The sequence below is a fragment of the Somniosus microcephalus genome, chromosome 1 (assembly GCF_052327205.1).
Source record: "Somniosus microcephalus isolate GS21.2 chromosome 1, FLI_Smic_1.0, whole genome shotgun sequence".
Lineage (NCBI taxonomy): Eukaryota > Metazoa > Chordata > Chondrichthyes > Squaliformes > Somniosidae > Somniosus > Somniosus microcephalus.
The window spans coordinates 116,325,282-116,346,409 of NC_140987.1; the positions used below are offsets into that span (position 1 = coordinate 116,325,282).

A 21,128-nucleotide genomic window follows, 5' to 3' on the forward strand; every position below is an offset into this window, starting at 1 on the left:
TTCATTGTTTTTAATGTCCTGGTGATGTCCTTAACGGGTCCTTGATGCTCTTCTCATGAATATGAAACTGTTCCCTTTTGTCTGGGTAAACATTTAGATGGCCTTTATCTACAGGCCGATCTTGACTGGATCTGCATCTAATCTATATGTATATGTGGGTGTCTGGTTTCGATCTCTCAGAAACGGCTTCCAGAACTTACTGAGGGCTGAATCCACAAAGCTCTCTGAGGACTGCAGGAACCATTTTAAAGTGTCCCAATAAGTTGGTCACGGGGGTCTGGTGGCCATTTTGAATGCTCCTTTTTCCTAGGCTTCTTTTAAAACAGTCTTTAAAATCATGGCCTCTTCTGCCATTCGACCCTCTATAATATAAAGTTCAATTTTGCGAATCCTACACTCCCCCCTGATGATACTGTAACTTTCTTGAAGTATCATAATTCTGGGTGAGCAAAATTTTCTGACCTTCCATAATCAAACCATCCCCAGTATTTACCTATCTATGACCCCACGACACATGCATTTCCTATTCCAGAAAAACCTAGTGTACATTAAGCATCTATAGATGGCAATACTTCAGATGTGAAATTTGACATACTCACTTCCAGGCGTGGAGGGGGGGCCTAATACCCCTACATCACCTGGTGCATACACACTATCTTTTAATAATAACACATCTAATAAACTTCAAGAATAAAAATAAAGTACACACACAAAAAATCAAATGCACATGAATACATATCAAAATAATAGAGGAGGGAGGGAAATCTTTAACTTTATACAGAGCAGCAAAAATCTAAATGGGTGTCTCTTCTTCTACCCGCACATAATGCTCCCTCCATTCCCCTCTGTTCTCATACTTTTGCGAATGTTTGACCTTTTTACAGTGTACAAACAGTAAATAAACTACAATGATAACCTGGCACACTACAAGAATGTGGGCGGCTATCCTAATCCAAGAAGGGACTTCTATATTAGTGAACAGGTCCCACCACGGTGGGGTCACTATATCCAATATGTCTGCCCCTATCTCTAAAGTCTTCTGCTCCAGTGTATAGAAATGTTTCTGTGAAACAACAACGGCTTTTAATATCTTGGTGAGGTGTTCAGGGAGAGGGGGAATGATATATCCAAAATGTGCAACGAATCGCTGCAAATCGGTGAAATTCTCTTCAACAGTGATGTGAACAGTGGAAGGTTCAGGAATGGGGACAATTCACTCTTGGGCCACTTGAACTTCTGCCCTGGGCTTGAAACAGAAGCTGCTGTCACTAACCAGACACCAACCGTGCTGTCCATGTTGGTAGTGGGGCGCTGCAGTGGTGACACAGTATGTCCCACCTCCTATATATGCCACCTGCGGGGGCACATGGCCTTGTGCCATTGCCTCCATGGTGCAATTTATAGGCTCCGCGCCAGCAGTTCTGAACCCGCACTGTGGTTTTGAATGGGCATTCAAGTGCTGGGGACACAGGATGATGTGTGCTCCCCGGCTCCGGCACCCCGAGAGGTCGGTACCCGTCATTGCATGCTCCCATCAAATGCCATAAGGTGGGACCCCCGTGTAGCGAATGTGCGCACCCCCCTGAATGACTCCAATGTTCTCCACTCTGTATACCGGGGCGGGTTTAGCTGTCTTTCCCATCACATGCATTCTTACCACTATACCCATAATGGTGTGATTAAACCGTCCACAGTCCACTGGGACTGGGTAGGCTTCTGAAGCTAGTCTGAGCTGGCACGGACTCAATGCATTCGCAAAAGGGTGGAGGGCTGCGAGATGCTTGTTGCTGATCCAGGAGGGGACTAAACCTTGTTTCAAATCCTCCAGGTTACTGCGGCCCTCGCCCAGTAACCACGCCCTGTATAGCACACAAGCTTCGTTCTGCGCAGCCTGATCGGACGCATTCCGATCCTCCCTGATGAGAGCATTTACCATTCTGGCGTGTTTCTCCAGCTCAGCTATTATCTCTTTTAAGTGTAGTGTCATGGCCTGGTCCTCATGTAACTCAGAACCCACTACCTTGTTCTCATCAGACAGTATCTTTCTTAACTGTGTTTTCAAACCATTGATCTGGGTTTGCAGCTCCACGTCATCCAGTGTGTTGATGACGGAAGTTCCTGTATTAAAAGCTGTGAAAATATCATTTACTGCACCCCTTCTTTGCCTCCCTATCCTGTCCAAGACCTCATGTGGTGTGGTGTACAATTCGGCTCTGTCGACATTGGCAAAGTCAAATTCGTAAAACTGTTTTAACATGTTTGTTAACAGGACCTGGTACAATTGCTCCGTTTCCCTGGGGCACCACTCAGGCAAGCGCACCTCGATGAGGTTTAAATTCACCAAAGCCACCGCGTAGTGTATCCCTTGGTACAGTACCTGACCTGTGGGTACCAATACCAATCCGTTCCCGGGTCCCTTGGTAGTGGTGGGGCACCCTTCCTTGCGGGCTTTGGCTACCGGAATCGTGGGCAGGGGCTTGCGGGGGCGGGTGATGAGCTCAGTGGCGTTTACTGGGATCTGAGAGTATGGGACTCCACACGCCCGTGTGCTGACGTCCCACCTCATTCCTCTCCCAGCATCTTGCCACTGCCTTTGGAAAAAGATGGAGATGCCTGTGGGGCAAGCGCGTTCTGCACCCCACATACAGATGTAGATCCCCTCATCTGGTTCCCACCATTTGTCCCAACAGACACTCAACCCCCCATGAGTCCCCGTAATAGTCCGTTGGGTGTTGTTACCCAATCTCTCCCACTCGACTGTGGAGTTCTTCATGGTGCTGCTCAACTTACGCAGCCACCACCAGCGATTCAAAGGTACATGTCCCTTGCAGACCAGGCAAATCTTCTTCCCGACGGGAACGCTGACTCTGGGTGCTATGATCCACACCCTGGGGCACATCAGAGATGTCTCTCTGTATGCAAACCCCGTCTGGCTGGAGTATTCAGTAGAGTTCGACCCCAGCCAGCCTGGCCATCTTCATGGAAGTAGGCGGCAGTCTCTTCAGCGTCCCGCGGGCCGGTTCCGTCAATCGCGATGGGGCCTCTGTTGCCAGAGCACCCATACACTGTGGAGTCCTTAGTGCAGCCCCGATAGGCCACACTGTACCCGATCATCATGGCCACGACAAGGATCCTGCTCATCTTTCTCCTGGTTCCTGCAACAAATTAAACAATGCCGCCAGGCTCCCGAGAGATTCTGGCTTAGGTGAAGGCATGATCGGGTCTTCCGACCTCGATCCAAACAAACACACGTACTGGGCAGATTCAAAACTACTTACAACTCTAATTACTTTAATATTTACACAACTTAAACTTAAAACTTAAACTTATGTACAGCGCTGCCCGTCCCCGGGTGGCCTGCCTAATCCCTGATTGGACTGCAGCTTGCCGCTCCCTGTGGTGGGGCTGCAGTGACCTGTGGCTTGGGTTCCTCGCAGCCTTTTGCTGTCAACTGGGGACTGCATTCTGTCAGGGGTTTCCCAAGTCTGTGTTTACTGAAGGTGGGGGAATTGGGCCAGGGCTTCCTTGGCTGGGGCGCCCGAGGCGATCTGCGAGGGGGTGCCTTTGGTGAGGCTCCCGTAGCGAGTGGACCTTTGGGTGGGACCTTAGCTCTCACAGCCCGTGGCTCCTCCATAACTGCCGGCTTCGGCTCCCTTCCCTCAGGCTCCGCCCCTTTGGGATTTGGGTCTGTGGCAGACAACTCCTCCTCACCTGTCCCCAATTTCTACCTCCCCCAAACTTGAGTCGAGGGCAGGATCTCCGTCCTCCGACTCCACCTCCTCCAGAGTCGTATCAAGGGCGTGGCCCAGCTGTTCGGGCTCCTCGGCTCCGATAGCGTTCGGATCAGGGGGAGGGCCTTGATCTTCGGGCTCCTCCTCGTCCGAGTCCCAGGCCATAGGGGAAACCTCCCCCCAGGTGGGCGGGACAGCTTCTCCTTCCAAGCAGGCTACAACGCCAGCTTGTGTGGTCTGTGGCTCATCGCACGCCTCAGACCTGGCTTCCGTTGCTGGTACTCTTGCACCCGGCTTAAACAGTTTGCACTGATTGATGTGAAACCATTTACAAGTCCTTAGCTAACCCTCTAAACTGCCAGCCCTCGCTGTTAACCTAGCGTTCTCCTCCCGTAAAGCCTGCTCAACTGACTTAGCCTCCGCAACCTGACACCGCAGGTATTCCTCCATTTTACAGGAGGTCTCTTCCTGTGCATGTCTTTCTAGAGGACACAGGTCGACAGGCTGCGCTGGCTCTAGTCATTGGGGCTCTGCAGTTGGGGCTTCGGCAATGACAGGACCGGTGGCGACTGCTATCTTCCCCTGCGCGATCACCAGAGACCGCATTGTCTCTATGATTGATTCTATCGCAGCGGGATCCATAGCTGCACCAACTCCTTGTGCTGGGGCAGAAGCTATGGCTTGGGTTTGGGGCTTGGGCTGCGGGAAATTTTCCCTTATTATCCTTCCACGGATTTCTACAGTCCTTGTGCCAATGTCCATCCTTCCCACACCCGTAGCAATTGAGCTTGGCTTGGGCAGGGCAATTCCCCTCCTGACACCACTCCTTCTTGCTTGGGGCTGCGGGTTTTGACTCATGCACCTTTCCCTTCTGGGGAGGTGTTTCCTGACCTCTACAATTCTTATACGCAATGTTGAGCTGGCGGAGCACCGTCTCCTCCGTGACGCCGGGACCTTGGGGATCAAACCAAGATCTGGCTAGGGCCCGTATCTGCGGCAAGCTGTTGGTAACCAAGCAACGGAACCAATGAACCCGCTGTTCGTCGTTCATTGCAACCCGGTCAGGCATGCCAGGACAGCTGCGTCGATACACTGGCCACAGCCTTTCTGTGAAAACCCGTGGGGGTTCTCCAGATAGCTGCACAGTCCCTTCCACACGGTCGAACGGACTACCGTCGTCCACTCCCACTACTTCTAAAACTTACTCCCTGAGATCCACATACCCTTTCTGTCCCCTCTTACTCTCATCTGAGAGGCACTGAAGGATTGTACAATCCAGGGAGAAAAGCAACATTTTCGCCTGTTCCTGATCATCACAGTCATTAATGGCTGCTGTCTCCTCTATCTCCCTGAAATGAATCGAGGGATCTCCCTTTACTGTGAGTCTTGCGAGGTGGCTCACCATGGACCTTAATTGCTGGGCAGCGTAGGGCACCACGAGCTGGTTCTGGTGGGGTCCGGCATCGCCATTTGTGGCGTTGGGACCGAACCTCTGGTGCCGAGCAGCACACATCGGTGCCGGTCCCGGCTTTGCTACCAGTGGCCGTTCTTCCTCATTCCACCTCGGCTACCTCCTCTTTTACCACCCCCTGTTTTTCCGGCCAAGCCTCACTATAGCTCGGTGGTGCTGAGGGCTCGGTGGCTGGTACCACAACTACTTCGGCTGGAATCGGCTGTTTCGATTCCTTTAAAAAGTCCATGTGACTGGCTTTCGGGCTTACGAGACACACCATGCCTTTTGCCTTAACCAGGGCCATTCTTAGGCCCTCTATGGTCTTTTGGCAGGGCCCTGGTCTGTGCTCTCGAACCCGTGCTCGAGGGCTAGCTTGTAAGCTGCCTCAACCTCCATTACTCTCTCCTCCTGCGCTCTTAGCTGTTGTGCGAGGCGGGCGTTTTTCTCCCGTATCGTTTCATTAATCTTTGCCTCAGTAACCTGGCACTCCAGGTACTCTATTCTAGCTTGATGTTGACTAGCTACCACTTGGCGTTCCTGATTCAGCGTGTGAAGCACTGTGATGAGTTTTTCCCCACCCATGGCCTTTTCCTCCATCTCTGCTGCCTGGGTTGTGATCCTGGCTGCCTGTGCTGCAACGACTCGGTCCAAGATCTGGACTTGCTTCTTGTAACACATCAGCCACACTGTCTTCTCCACTGACTTCTTATGCTCTTTGCTCTCTGTCCACCTGATGGCTGCGTCCATCGGACACCCATCCAGTAAGAGATCGGAAATCCACTGCTTAGTGAGATTTACCTTGCCAAAGACATAATCTGCTATCCTCTCATCCATTGCATTTCGGCCATTCAAACTTGGATCTAGTACATTGCAATCCTGCTGCCAGAGTCCTGCCGTGGTCGCCATTTTCTGTAAGGGGTTTTAGATCGCAGAGGTTTCTCTCTCTAGCGGCCTCTCTCTCTTGCACAGTAAAACCGTGAGTGGTTCGACCCACTCGCCCCTTAGATTCTGTACTCTGGACTTTGGGGCAGGAACTACAATGTAGAGAAAACTCTTATAGACCAAGTTTGATGAAACGAAATGGAATTTTATTGCATAATGTAAAACAAATCAAAATGCAAGCAAATAAGAGGGTACATGGGAGGGGAAAACACAAACAAATCATAACGACACAGTACTAACTAAGGCAAATACAGGCATATTATACTCTACAAAGATCATCATGAAATGGGGAAAACACACAGAACATCGAGGGACAACTCATGTTAATTATACCCTTAAATGTCCACCCCCTTAAACCTATCTAGATCTGATTATGAAGGGCCAGAAACATGCTCACCAATCCAACTAGGAAGTGTAAGGTTTTGAAACAGGTCTGCGTTTGATCCTTTCAGGCGTCCCGTCTCCCCGTGGTTGGTGGAGCCCCAGCGAACTGCGCCACACCTCTCGAGGTGGGGGTTGGGGACGGCTGGACACGGGCTGGTCTGGATGTCGGGGATCGTCTGCTCGACCCCAGTCAGAGGAGCCTCGGGCTGGCCCCCATCATTTCTTCTGTCGTTTTTTAATTATCTCTTCTCCCGAGCCGGAGTGGGTCGATGGCCTCCCGTTTTGCCAACGGCCCAGGGTTGGTCGATGATCTCCCGATGTTTTACCCCGGGCCGGGACGCCGGCTCGAACCGTCTTCGTCTCCTTCTTCTAGCACTGATGCCACCGATACGACAGCACCACGAGGACCGCTTTCCACGATGGCCGTCTTTTTCTTCCTACCCCTGGGTTCCCAGATATACTTCTCATCAGAAGCCCTTATCTTGCACCAAATCAGGTTAGTCTTTTGTTTTAATTTTGGCAGGCTGGGAGCACAACGGGGTAGTTATTATATTTTAAACTGTTCTTGGATGGCCGGTAATGGGCCATCGCTGGTCTGGAATGACCTGCATTGTTTTTAATGGCCTGGTGATGTCCTTAACAGGTCCTTGCTGCTCTTCTCATGAATATGAAACTGTTCCCTTTTGTCTGGGTAAACATTGAGATGGCCTTTATCTACAGGCCGATCTTGACTGGATCTGCATCCAATCTATATGTATATGTGGGTGTCTGGTTTCGTTCTCTCAGAAACGGCTTCCAGAACTTACTGAGGGCTGAATCCACAAAGCTCTCTGAGGACTGCAGGAACCATTTTAAAGTGTCCCAATAAGTTGGTCACGGGGTCTGGTGGCCATTTTGAATGCCCCTTTTTCCTAGGCTTCTTTTAAAAGTCTTTAAAATCATGGCCTCTTCTGCCATTCGACCCTCTATAATATAAAGTTCAATTTTGCGAATCCTACACCACGCATCTGTCAAGACAACTCAAGCCAGCAACTGAGAGATGCACAAAACACAAATGTTTCCATTCCAATTGAGAAGCATTTAAATTCTGCCCAGTTATCCCCATCCAGATCAAACAAAAATCTGAAGGTTTTTGTTCTTGCAAAAAGTGACCGTGTGCCTGCTATAGACTTGGTATTTTTTCCCCACTCTTGTATAGTTAAAAGAAAAACACTTAGTACCTCTAAACTGCTGTTTAAAGTGCAGTGTAAGGAATCAACAATTAATTATTTATACATTAAAGATACTGGATTTCAACTCTGCTACTTCATAATGTGTAATCTTTTTGTTTGAGAAGAGATGTTGGTAACTTGGCAAGAGATATACTATGAGGAAAAAAGAACTAACTTTCAACAAATCTGCATTTATTCCATCAAGTTTTCACAATCATATTTACTAAAAAGGCAAAATATGCAGTCTTTCCCCTTTACATAAGTTAGTCCAAACTTCACAAATTTAACACTTTGCTTCCAAAAACTGACACTAGTGGGGTGGGGGGGGAAATCAAAGCAAGTTTTTTTGGTTTTGTGTGTTTTTTAAATTTGTGATCTAATAAGCAACTCTTCAAGTTCAAGGACATATGCACATTATGTTCAAAATGGCTTCAAGGATGCAATTGCAGCTACTTCTACTGGGTAGGCACCAAAGGTGGCCATTTCTGTAACATGCCTGCAATACTTAAATTTACAGTTAACCAAATAGTAGAACCATCTAGTCAGTCAGAATATAGGCTGCATTCTCTTACCCGTGTGCTTTTTCAGGAAACCATTACAATTCAAGCAAACCATTCAATATTTTTAATATATAGCATTGTTTTTTTTTTTTTTAAACATCAAATATACCTCTTTCTCTTCAGCAGTTTAAGACATATGCCAATATTACACAATTAAGCACAAAGGGAGGTGCTGAAAACTCAGTAGTAATGTCATATTCCACCCATCTTTCATCCACACAAACACTGAGTGAGATCTATTCACACCCAGTAGTGAACAGAAAAGTCCAATTTCAGTAGTTACGAGCTAAATGCCACTCCTTGTAGTCAGTGTTGCAACTGAAGCAAAAAGCCTCTCATCTCAATGTGCCAAAACTTCAAGACTGGTGCCAACTATGAAACTTCAATGCTGCTTCAAGCAAGAGCTGGAAAGTCCTCAGGGTCATCAGGATTGGGAGCACTTATCTGTATCTGGGGAGAAGAATTTATTTTTAAAAGATTGACTTTGAATTGCAACATTTAGGTAAATCAATGTTCATTTACACCTCCCAATTCAAAACAATAATAGTGTAGGACAGCAAGAACTAGAATCAGAAGTCTGGATGATTTTGCATGTACTGTTTATCACAGCCTTTTCTAGCTTCCTTTTCTGTGGCCACACAGCAACTATAAGTTATTTTTCCTCACTAAGACCCCTGCAGTCTGCTTCCCATCTACAACCTTCTCCCCCACCCTAATGCAGCTGCTTCTATACTGCTTGGTCCCTAGAATATGGAGACCAGAGTAGCCCTGCCCACAAGCAATATTCCCTGGAGATGACCAACATCGGCAGAAGAGGATCTCATTCACTGATGAGACACAAAAAAAGGGAAGGATCTTAGAAGCACACACTGGAAAAGGGGTAGAGTAGAAATTCCTATTCCATTTCACAATTTAAACTCCACAATTACATTTATATAATGCTACAACACATCTCTGTACATGAAGCATTTTGAAATGTACAATTAAGTACTTTTGAAGGGTAGTCACTTGCTCTGCAGGCAAGTTTTCAGATACAGTCCCCACCACTTAAAACAACCATGTTTAAAACTGGCAGTTGCTTATATCAGCCAAAACATGAGAACCTTTAGCCATTTGTATCAATGTCAATTTCAAAGTTGCCGGTTATTGCAGCTTAAGTGCTCCATTAATTTCAGGCAGAAACAGCTGTGCTTACTCACTACTTTGCACCTCTAAGGTGCACTGAATGCAAGAACAAACACAAGTATTTTTTTTATATACACACACAAGTAAAAATTACCTGCAGAGCAAGTGACTATCCTTCAAAAAGGTACTTAATTGGCTGTAAAGCGCCTTGGGACATGGAGGTAATTAATGGCAGTAAATAAATGCAAGTTTTTTTTAAACATCATCTAGTTACAGGAAACTCTTTGGTATCCGGCACCAACGGGACCGGGATGGTGCCGGTTGATTAAAAATTCCGGATAAGGAAGAAGGGATATGGAGTGACAATGGCCCAAGGTACGAGAGCCCCGATCACACAGCCAGAGGCGCTGGAGCCCCGATCACACAGCCAGAGGCGCTGGAGCCCCGATCACACAGCCAGAGGCGCTGGAGCCCCGATCACACAGCCAGAGGCGCTGGAGCCCCGATCACACAGCCAGAGGCGCTGGAGCCCCGATCACACAGCCAGAGGCGCTGGAGCCCCGATCACACAGCCAGAGGCGCTGGAGCCCCGATCACACAGCCAGAGGCGCTGGAGCCCCGATCACACAGCCAGAGGCGCTGGAGCCCCGATCACACAGCCAGAGGCGCTGGAGCCCCGATCACACAGCCAGAGGCGCTGGAGCCCCGATCACACAGCCAGAGGCGCTGGAGCCCCGATCACACAGCCAGAGGCGCTGGAGCCCCGATCACACAGCCAGAGGCGCTGGAGCCCCGATCACACAGCCAGAGGCGCTGGAGCCCCGATCACACAGCCAGAGGCGCTGGAGCCCCGATCACACAGCCAGAGGCGCTGGAGCCCCGATCACACAGCCAGAGGCGCTGGAGCCCCGTAACGCAGGTACAGGGAACCCGGTTACACAACCAGAGGTGCAGGAGCCGTGGTTACACGGCAAAAGGTACGAGATCCCCGGTTACACAGCCGCAATTATACTGTATACGGAAGCCTCAAAACCTACTCATTAATTTTGCCGGTTATTAGAGAATTCCGGATAATTAGGTGCCGTTTAAACAAGAGTTTCCTGTAATATTCAATTACCATTTGTGTACAGAAGCCCTTTTAATCCACTCTGGTGTGGGGTTACAGTTTGTACTAAGCACTGACTGCATGCAATTCAACTAGCTTTATTTAAACTGCAGTCTTGTTTAGTTTATTTGTGATCTACAACATTCTTGTAATATAAGAGTACTGTAATAGTGCTGGCAGCCATCGCGTATAGCAGACAAATCGCATTCTCACAAATGAGTCCACTATAAGCAATGGGAACTGTATTCAAGTAATCAGATATTACCTTCTAGGTTAATATTCCATAACTGAATATTACAGTAGAGATATCTAATCTCATTCAGGATTTCTCTCCTCCTAGAAGCACTTGGATAGATTGGGATTAGCTGTACTTTTTCTAGATAATGTTGATCTGGTGCCACAGAACAACATTACCTTAATTTATCCAAGCAACAATTGATTTACTTTTTATTTTTCCTCTTCTACTTTTTCCTCATCAAGAGGACTCTCACTGGGGATCAACTCTAGGGCTGCTCACTGGTGCATCACTCAAGGGTCATTCTTCATAAGTCAGTCTGGATGCTGATAATTAAAGCCATTTGCTGTGGGCCAGCTTCATAACAGAGGGATTCTTTCCTCACCCAGATCAGGTAGATGAGTACCTTGGGAGTAGTGGCCAAAACATGAAGTTTAAAGTCCAAATAAAAAGGAAAAAAGGTTAGTACTAAAAGATTATCAGATTGGAATAGGGCAGATTGAGGAGCGAGCCAGCCAAGGGAATGGTGGAAAAAGAAATTGGCATACAGGACTGCAGATCAACAGTGGGATCGTTTTTTTTTTTTTTTTTTTAAATGATCACAAAATTGCAGAGTATATATATTTTGATATTGAAGAAAAACAAAATCCTGTAGATGCTGGAAATCTGTTTTGATTAAGGGTTATGCATGAAAGGTCAATGTTTCCCTTTCGGTCCCCTCCTAACGATTTGGAGGAGGGGACCGAGTGTAACATATCAAAGTTTGCAGATGATACTAAGATGGGAGGGAAAGTAGTGAGTGAGGAGGACATAAAAAACCTGCAAGGGGACATAGACAGGCTAAGTAAATGGGCAGAGATTTGGCAGATGGAATACAATACTGGAAAGTGTGAGGTTATGCACTTTGGAAGGAAAAATCGTAGAGCAAGTTAATGGCAAGAAACTGGAAAGTACTGAAGTACAAAGGGATCTGGGGGTCCTGGTGCACGAAACTCAAAAGGTTAGTATGCAGGTGCAGCAAGTGATTAAGGCGGCCAATGGAATGTTGGCCTTCATTGCTAGGGGGATAGAATATAAAAATAGGGAGGTATTGCTTCAGTTGTACAAGGTATTGGTGAGACCGCACCTGGAATACTGCGTACAGTTTTGGTGTCCATACTTAAAAAAGGACATACTTGCTCTCGAGTCAGTACAAAGAAGGTTCACTCGGTTAATCCCGGGGATGAGGGGATGGACATATGAGGAGTGGTTGAGTAGATTGGGACTCTACTCATTGGAGCTCGGAAGAATGAGAGGTGATCTTATTGAAACATAAAAGATTGTGAAGGGGTTGGATCGGTGGATCGGGTGGATGCGGGGAGGATGTTCCAGATGATGGGTGAAACTAGAACTAGGGGGCATAGTCTTAGAATAAGGGGCTGCTCTTTCAAGACTGAGATGAGGAGGAACTACTTCACTCAGAGGGTGGTAGGTCCATGGAATATGCTGCCCCAAAAAGCTGTAGAAGCTACATCATTACATAAATTTAAAACAGAAATAGACAGTTTCCTAGAAGTAAAGGGAATTAAGGGTGACGGGGAGCGGGCAGGAATTTGGACATAAGTCTAGGTTCGGATCGGACATGGCCCTGTGGGTAGCGGAGCGGGCCCAGGGGCCGTGTAGCCTGATCCTGCTCCTATTTCGTGTGTCTAATTCTGTTAGATTCAGGAGATGGTTCTGTGATAGTAGATTGGCGGTTAGGATCAGATCAGCCATGATCTTATTGAATGGCGGAGCAGGCTCGAGGGGCCGATTGGCCTACTCCTGCTCCTATTTCTTATGTTCTTAACAAATGCAGCCTGACTTGCTAAGTGATTCCAGCATTTTGTTTAAATTGAAGAGGGTACATGGGTCCTATATAGGTTTGATAAAAAAGAGGATTCAAGAAAATAAGTGAAGAGGTTAAGGAAGGGATAAGGAAAGCAAGGAGGGAGTATGAGCAGAGAATCTCAAAATATATTTTTCTCAAATACACAAGAAATCTCCTGAAAAAAATATTAAGTTAGTAGAGTACAAGTGGAAATTGGGGGTATATATATTTTAACAAGTACAGGAAACTGTGTGATATCCGGCACTGACAGGACCGGTGTGTTGCCGATCTATCAAAACTGCCGGACATACAAAGTTAATGTTGAAGCATACAGAGGTTTTCATCTCCGTATCTGACAACAAACACTGTTGCTTAGCAACAGCTTCTAAAGAGTCGGCTGCAGCTGCAAGCATCTGTAGCTGAAGCTGTTGCTATAGCTACAGACCTTGCAGTGGCTGGGGAAAAAAAAAAGAACGAGATCTAAAAAAGCTTACAGAAAACGGCTCCTGATTTTTGCCGTTAGATCGAGTATTCCGGACATGCAACCTCTGGATAAACCAAAGTTTCCTGTACTTTGCTTCAGTGTTTAGAAAAAAGGATATTGGGGAGGAAGTAAATCCTGAATTGGTTAAAAGCAAGAGGAGACATTATAACAAACAGCATTAGAGAAGTTATTTAAGTTAAAAGAGGACAAAGTGCCAGAACCTGATGGGATACATCCAAGGATCCCAAGGGAAATAGAAGAAATAGTGGCGGTCCTAGAAATTATCATTCATAGTTCCATTGAAAATGTGTGCCTGCTGGAGGATTGGAAACGTAATACCGATTTTCAAAAACAGAGAGTTAACCTAGGTAATTACAGACTAGTTAGTTTAACATCTGTGGTAGGGAAGATTTTGGAATCTTTAATTAAAAATGAAGTTACTAAATAGGTGGTGAAGAGAAATTAAATTAGAAGCAGCCAATACAGATATCAGAAAGGAAGCTTGTGCTTGATAAACCTGATGGAGTTCTTTATGAGGAGGTGTCAGATATGGTGACTGGGGGAAATATAATGGATATGACAACTTTCAGAAAGCCTTTGACAAGGTACAACAGAAGGGTACTGAAAAGAATAAAAGGGTATGAAATTGGGGGAAGGGTAGAAAATTGCATTAAAATCTGGTAAGAAGGGAGGAAAGAGAGTGGGAGTTGAGGGCAGTTTCTTAGAATGGTTGGAAGTGGGTAGTGGTGTCCCACAGGGTTCAGTTCTACTCATTGGAGTTCAGAAGAATGAGAGGCGATCTTATTGAAACATATAAGATTGTGAAGGGGTTGGATCGGGTGGATGTGGGGAAGATGTTCCCGATGATGGGTGAAACTAGAACTAGGGGGCATAGTCTTAGAATAAGGGGCTGCTCTTTCAAAACTGAGATGAGGAGGAACTACTTCACTCAGAGGGTGGTAGGTCCATGGAATATGCTGCCCCAAAAAGCTGTAGAAGCTACATCATTACATAAATTTAAAACAGAAATAGAGTTTCCTAGAAGTAAAGGGAATTAAGGGTTACGGGGTGCAGGCAGGAATTTGGACAGGAGTCTAGGTTCGGATCGGTCATGGCCCTGTGGGTAGCGGAGCGGGCCCAGGGGCCGTATAGCCTGATCCTGCTCCTATTTCGTGTGTCTAATTCTGTTAGATTCAGGAGATGGTTCTGCGATAGTGGATTGGCGGTTAGGATCAGATCAGCCATGATCTTATTGAATGGCGGAGCAGGCTCGAGGGGCCGATTGGCCTACTCCTGCTCCTATTTCTTATGTTCTTAATAGGTGGTTGAAGGAAAAGGGGATAAAAGGAAATGACCAAGGTACATGATATTAGGAGAACTGCTCATGTTGATGTTTATAATCCACATGGACTAGTTGGGACAAATGGCCTGTTTCCATGTTATAATTCCTTTGCAATTCTATGCCACATCCACTTTTAATAAAGGGGTCTGTGAACAGCAATGCACAGTAGGAATCCCAAAGTGAACTGTAGAACTTACATGATTAAATTGGTTTAATCAGTACAGCCCAGGGGTTGAACCCAAAATGTTACTGGTCTGTAGGAGTCATACTACAGTATACTGCATTTACCCATTATATAAATTATAACTGCTCATCTCTAACCTTCTCCAGCCCTACAATCCTCAGATCTCCACCCATCCCAGAATTTCTTTGCTTCACCATTGGCAGTCGTGCCTTCAGCTTTCCAAGCTCTGGAATTCCCTCCCTAAACCTCTCCACCTCTCTATCTCTTAAGTCACTCCTTAAAACCAATCTCTTTGACAAAGCTCACTGTCCTAATATCTCTTATGTGCCTCGGTGTCAAATTTTATCTGATGATAACATTCCTGTGAAACGTCTTGGGAAGTTTTACTATGTTAAAGCCACTATATAAATGCAAGTTGTAGTTGTTACCACCAAGTTGGGCAGTCACTGCTTCGAAGTGTCATAATTATTTATTCATACTCTTGTCCTATTTAGAAGTGTTTTCTCTTTTCCCTCTAGCAATTGGCCACTCCCCCAATATAAAGATCACCTTTACCATCTCTGCAGCTGGCACCTCCGGCCTGGTTTCAGTGATTCGCTTGGCTCTTCCACGACCTCTAGCACCACCCCGTCCTCGTCCAGGGCGTGTAAGACTGCCAAAGTTAATGTCTAGTTTAGAGGTGATGTCATTTGCTGATCTTCTAAAGTAATGGTGATCCTCATCATCAGATTCTTCCTTCTGTTCCTAATATAGGAAGCAATAAATATTAGTTTTTAAACAATGGTATGACAGGCATATTGGTTAATGAGAATAATAAAAAAATCTAAACCGGTAATGTTACTTCCAAGTTATCTCCATTCTTTGGCCTCACTGGATTCCTGCCTCTGCTGCAAGAATGTAGCTGGGCGAAACAGGTTGCTGATCAAGCTGGACTACCCACTGATTCTCCTTCTCCTCTTCCCGCGCCCCCCCGGAGAGGTATCACAGCCTTTGCTCAGCCACTTGCACCAAAAGCTCAAGGTGGTCGCGATCAGAGACTGAGCAGAGTGGTGACTGCCTGGCACCATGTCACAGAGACAGAGCAACACGCCTACTTCTAGGCTTGCCAAATTTGCAGAATTTGATAAATACCAATAGGTGTTGGGCCAGTTTAACAATCTAATCCACTTACATCCCCTTCATATTTAGACTTATGGATCACAACTGCCTTTGACAAAACACTGGAGTCTGGTTTGCGGATGTTGAATTCCTTCTTGGAGCGAGTCTGTTCCTGAAGTGCCTTCCATTCATCCAGAGTCATTTCGTGGGGACCATCATCTACAGTTGCTTCATGCTCCCCTTCATTCAGTCTACAACACCACACAAAAAAAGCCAAATTAATGATAAACTCCTAAAAATATTTGATCGTGCAAGGCAAAAGGTGATAATGTCGCATCATCACTTGTCATTTAATCACGTCTACCCTCCACCCAATCACAGACCTCTCCCTTTTGTTCTTTTCCCTGGCTCTGCACTTGCTTTGAAGCTGTTCATCTCTTAACAATTATCAGTTCTGATGACAGGTCACCAACCTGAAATGTTAACTCTCTCCACAGAGGCTGCCTGATCTGAGTATTGCCAACCTTTTTCGCTTCAGATTTCCAGTATCCGCAGTATTTTGCTTTTTTTGTCCCCTAGATAGAAAGAACTGGTTTTGTGATAGTCCTATTTCAACCAAGGACTTCAAATTAAATTAGGCAGGTGCAGCCTTTTAAAGAGAATTCTCAGCATCATTGCAAGACAAACAAAACAGGACTGATGGGGCTAAAGTGGGCATGAAAAATCAAAGCTTTTGATCTTGCCCGTGGTTTCTTGAATCTTCCCTCATCCACCCACCCAAAGACCAGGTGGGTGTGAACTCACATAACCCAGCTTTATGGGAACCACATACCAATAACAGGCAGAGACACTAGTGGCCAAAGGAGGCAAATCTAAAATAAAGCTATATATAAACAAACACTTGGAAGCATTAGAAAAAAAATGCCAGAACGGAAGGCTATTGTGGCAGCAGGGAACTACGATGCAGTAGGATTATCAAATGTTATTTACTCCAGGGAATGGTAATGAAAACAACATTCATGGAGTGTTCAGAAAAGATGGGGGACAGGAAAAGGGAGGTGAGGTGGTGTAGCCCTGTATGTCAGGAACAGCTGGAAGGCAATAAGTTGATCCTGTGGGATGCAGAAAGCTACACATCAACTATTTTGGTCAGACATCTTTAACACAAAACTAATACCAGGGGTATGCTACTGATTCCACAGCAACCAAAGAAGAAAGACAGTTTGCTCCACGAGATAGAAGGGTATGCGAGGAAAGATGTGCAAGAACAGGAAAGTTATTTTTAATAGGCAACTTCAATCAACCAAATATAAATTGGTAATAACCAACGGGTTTACAGCTCAAGATTGTAAATGTAATCAGTAACTGATTCACGACCCAGCATCAGTGACACATGTACTCCGAATGGTGTTGAAATAGCCTAGGATGAAGTTGAAAAAGACCTACCAGTCTTAGTAGACTTGACACTATGTCCAACCAATGCAGAGCCACAATCAACAAAGTAAATAGAGTGCTGACCTATATAACCAAAATAGCAGAGCACAAGTCAGATGAAGTCATGTGCAAACTGTATAGTGTCTAATCAGACCATACCTGGAGTGCGGTGTCCAGTTCTGGTCCCCAAGACATTCAATTACTGGAAACAGTACCCATAAAATCCCCAAAACTGATCCATAGTGCTAAATGTCTGCATTATAAGGAAAGAAGACTGAAGAAACTTGGGCTTTTCAACTTTAAAAGTCATCTTGAGAGGTGATCTTATTGAAGTATTGATCACACAGTGATTTATACATGGAATGGACGTCTGGATAGAGTAGTGGGAAAAATAATTGAATTATTCAAGAAAGAATTAAAGAAAACCAAAAGATGACTTTCTAGATGAATGAACCAAGATGACCTGAATGGCCTCTCATCCAGAAGTATCTTCTGAACCAATACAAAAACCAGGAAAGCACAAGTGCTGCACAGTAGCAGAAATCAGTAGTGAACTCACTTGTTCTCTGCATCTCCTTCAAGCACTTCTTGGGGCTCTTCCATGTCAGTCATCTCTTCAGCTGGAGTAGCCTCAGTCTCTCTGTAAATTTGTGGGGGGGGGGGGGGGGTGGTAAAAAACAAAGTCTCGTCACAGTCCGACCCCAATGCAGTCATGAGATTTAAAATCATACATCATGACTATGTTAAGTTTCTACCTTGTTCTCTCCACTACAGCCACTCTTCTCCCATTCCCCAAATCCATTTTATTTCCTTAGAATAATGCAGATTATGCACTGAGCAGCCAAAGGAAGCCCCCCTCACATCAAATGGAAATTTTGGATTTAAAGTTAGTTTTACAGAAAGATCACAGCATCGGGTTATTTTAACAGAGAAGGCAGCCATTCAGCCTGCACACTTAGACCCATTCTCCTGCCCATTCAAAAGATTTTTCTTTCTCAAATAGTTATCAACTTCCCTTTTAAAAGCTGTATTCTTCACCCACAGTACAAGACTATAGAATAGTGTAGATTATGCTCTGAATAGATTTTGGATTTAACAGCTAGTCTGACAGAAAGATATACCACCTAACCCACAGTACACAACTGTAGGACTTTAACAACAACATTCTAGTCTTTTCCATTCCTGCTTCTCCCCTCAGGATACTAAAGGCAACATCTCAGATTGATTAGGAAAAGATATTGAGGCTTTAGAGAGAGTGTACCATGCAAATTCACTAGGATGCTGTCTGGAATCAAGAATTACAAATATGAAGAAAGACTTGAAAAAATTGGGGCTTTTTTTCCATTAGAACATAGTTTAAGGGGCAATATAAAAGTGTTTAAAACGATGAAAGGATGGGACACGGTAGGTAGAACTACTTGCATTTATATAGCACCTTTAACGTAGTAAAACGTCCCAAGGCCCTCGACAGGAGCATTAGCAAACAAAATTGGACACCGAGCCACAGAAGGAGATATTAGGACAGAAGCAGACTGTTTCCAGTAGCTATGGGATCTAGAATAAGTGGCCATAGATACAAGATTACATGCAAGAGATATAGAACAGAGAGCAGGACAAAGTTCTTTCTGAACAGTTGAGAGCGGAGGAATTCACTTTTTAAAAATGGGCAAGGCAAAAATTGTCAACATTAAAGATTGGATAGGCGCATGAAGGAAAAGGGAGCAAGGGATTTGGGAACAGACGAGGTAGATGTGATTAGAACTATCTGCTCGTGTGGAGGGTAAATGGCGCCATGTACTGGTTGAGCGCAATGGCCCGCTTCAGCGTTGTAGCTTCTATAAATGCTGTTCTATCCCTGCAGAATTAAATGGTAGTTGGACCAATGAGCCGTGCTCTGTTACTCATTCTCTGGATGAGTATCTCCCTCAACATTTAATTACTCTTATCTGTGGTTGGAAGTTAGTATTATTCCAAGATGTTATGCTTCACACAAAAATGCTGCTAACCACATGAGACGTAGGTTTTTATAGTCAGCACAGATACCAAAAAATGTTAAATTGTACCACTTGGACAAATATTAAATACACCAATGTATTTTAGTTTAAATAAAAACAGGCATCTCGGTAGCACCATAAGACAGAACACTAACACTTGATGCAACAGGGGAAGACGGTGCAGATTTGATCCGCCACTCCATTGAGGTTGGAATCTGCACAGAAGCTGCGCCAACTTCCTGCAGAAGGGAAGGACATCTTCCTGGACAGTACCTTGTAGCCCCCATCAGCTAGCCAAAGGGGGCACGAGCAGAGGTCTGGGAACAGGCCACCTGCCCACTCTCCCAGTAGGACTTTGTTCAAGGAGACAAACATTTAAAAAAAAAGTATATTAGGACAGATTCATGAGGTTGATTCTGGAGATGAAAGGGTTGGCTTATGAAGAAAGGTTGAGCAGGTTGGACCTGTACTCTCTGGAGTTTAGAAGAATGAGAGGGGATCTTATTGAAACATACAAGATACTGAAGGGGCTTGACAGGGTAGATGCAGAGAGGATGTTTCCCCTCGTGGGGGAATCTAGAACTAGGGAACATCATTTCAGAATAAGGGGGCACCCATTTAAATCGGAAATGAGGAGGAATTTCTTCTCTGAGGGTCGTGAATCTTTGGAATTCTCTTCCCCAGAGAGCTGTGGGGGCTGGGTCATTGAATATATTTAAGGTGGAGATAGACAGATTTTTGAAAGGTAAGGGAGTCAAGGGTTATGGGGAGTGGGCAGGGAAGTGGAGTTGAGGCCAAGATCAGATCAGCCATGATCTTATTGAATGGCGGAGCAGGCTCGAGGGGCCAAATGACCTACTCCCGCTCCTACATCTTATGTTCTTATGATTTCAAAAGGCAGTTTAACTATTGAGATGCAAAACTTCCACTCTCACCACTTATGGGCACCAGGACACCTTCAGAATACAGTGCAATGTCATTGGTGTGGGCTAGTACTGGCATAAATGAGACTTTCTCCAAGAGCTGATCTTGCATAGTTTTTGCTTCATGCTCATGAAGTGCAACTAGCACTAGTGCAGTGCTTTTCTTTTCATAAAAATTACTGACACTGAGGTGCTCCCTTGTGTCACCAAGAACCAGAGGGTAAAACTTGCACAATTCAGGGTGAGGGAGGCATACCACAGTGCAATTCCAATTGGGGAGGAGCTGCAAATTGGGGCAGAACCCGTATATTCCAGGTTTCAGCCCATTAAAAAGGTGGTTAAAAAATTGTGCTGGGCGGATGAAGTCGCTGTAACACCACAGAGCAACTTTTGAGAGGGAAGTCCTAGGAATTCTGCCTAGCTTGACCTGGATTTGCCCAGTAGGACCTGTGCCTGCTGAAAGCAGGTGTGGGTTCTCTTGTGGGCTTACTGAAGATGCCAAGCAGAAAAAATGGTAACTAACACCAGAAGCATTGACTCCCATGAAAAGTTGGCCCTCTGTTCAGAGAAGGAAAAAACAGATTTAAAAAAAAATTCTGTACCAACTTCCTTCAGCCCAATTCAGACCTTGGACACCCCCCTCAGAGTGCAGGGTGCCACTCCCTCAGCAGGGTAGACACCTCTACTGCGCCACAATGGGTGCCGATGCCTGCATCAAATATTCTACTGACCTTGTTGCCGGGATTTGGGGCATGGCCTGCAGCATGCCAAAGCAGTAGATAGAAGTCCTGTCCATTAATTTGTGGGATTTCTACCCTCAACTTTCCTGTCAGCCATCAGAGCCCAGTAACCACAGGGGTATACATATACCACCAGTCTGACACTGCTGCATCACAATTGCACAAAGCAACAGCAGCTCTTCAATTGCATTGCTCCAGATGCAGCATAAAGGCAACATAAAAATTACTTCTGTAAATATAAATTTAGACAGTATGGAGAATTGATTTAGCATTTATGACCTTTATTTAAAAAAGTGGTGGAGTTGGGTAGCATTTTGCCCCCTAAACACTTCAA

At 45.5% G+C, this 21,128-nt stretch overlaps 1 protein-coding gene across 5 annotated transcripts in view; it reads right to left on the reverse strand.

The window, feature by feature from the left end:
* Positions 1 to 7,892: 7,892 nt before the first annotated feature.
* Positions 7,893 to 21,128, reverse strand: part of LOC147124316 (intracellular hyaluronan-binding protein 4.S-like) — a 36,761-nt gene continuing 23,525 nt past the window's right edge. For 2 of the 5 annotated variants that reach the window (XM_085984933.1, XM_085984915.1), the window contains 4 exons: positions 17,697 to 17,777; positions 15,777 to 15,954; positions 15,155 to 15,349; positions 7,893 to 8,731 (listed from right to left, as the gene is read on the reverse strand). In XM_085984933.1, the coding sequence (XP_085841059.1) occupies positions 8,675 to 8,731; positions 15,155 to 15,349; positions 15,777 to 15,954; positions 17,697 to 17,777 (511 nt within the window). In that variant the 3' untranslated portion in view covers positions 7,893 to 8,674. The remainder of the gene's footprint in view (positions 8,732 to 15,154; positions 15,350 to 15,776; positions 15,955 to 17,696; positions 17,778 to 21,128) is intronic. The other 3 variants (XM_085984930.1, XM_085984924.1, XM_085984919.1) reach the window with 3 other exon arrangements.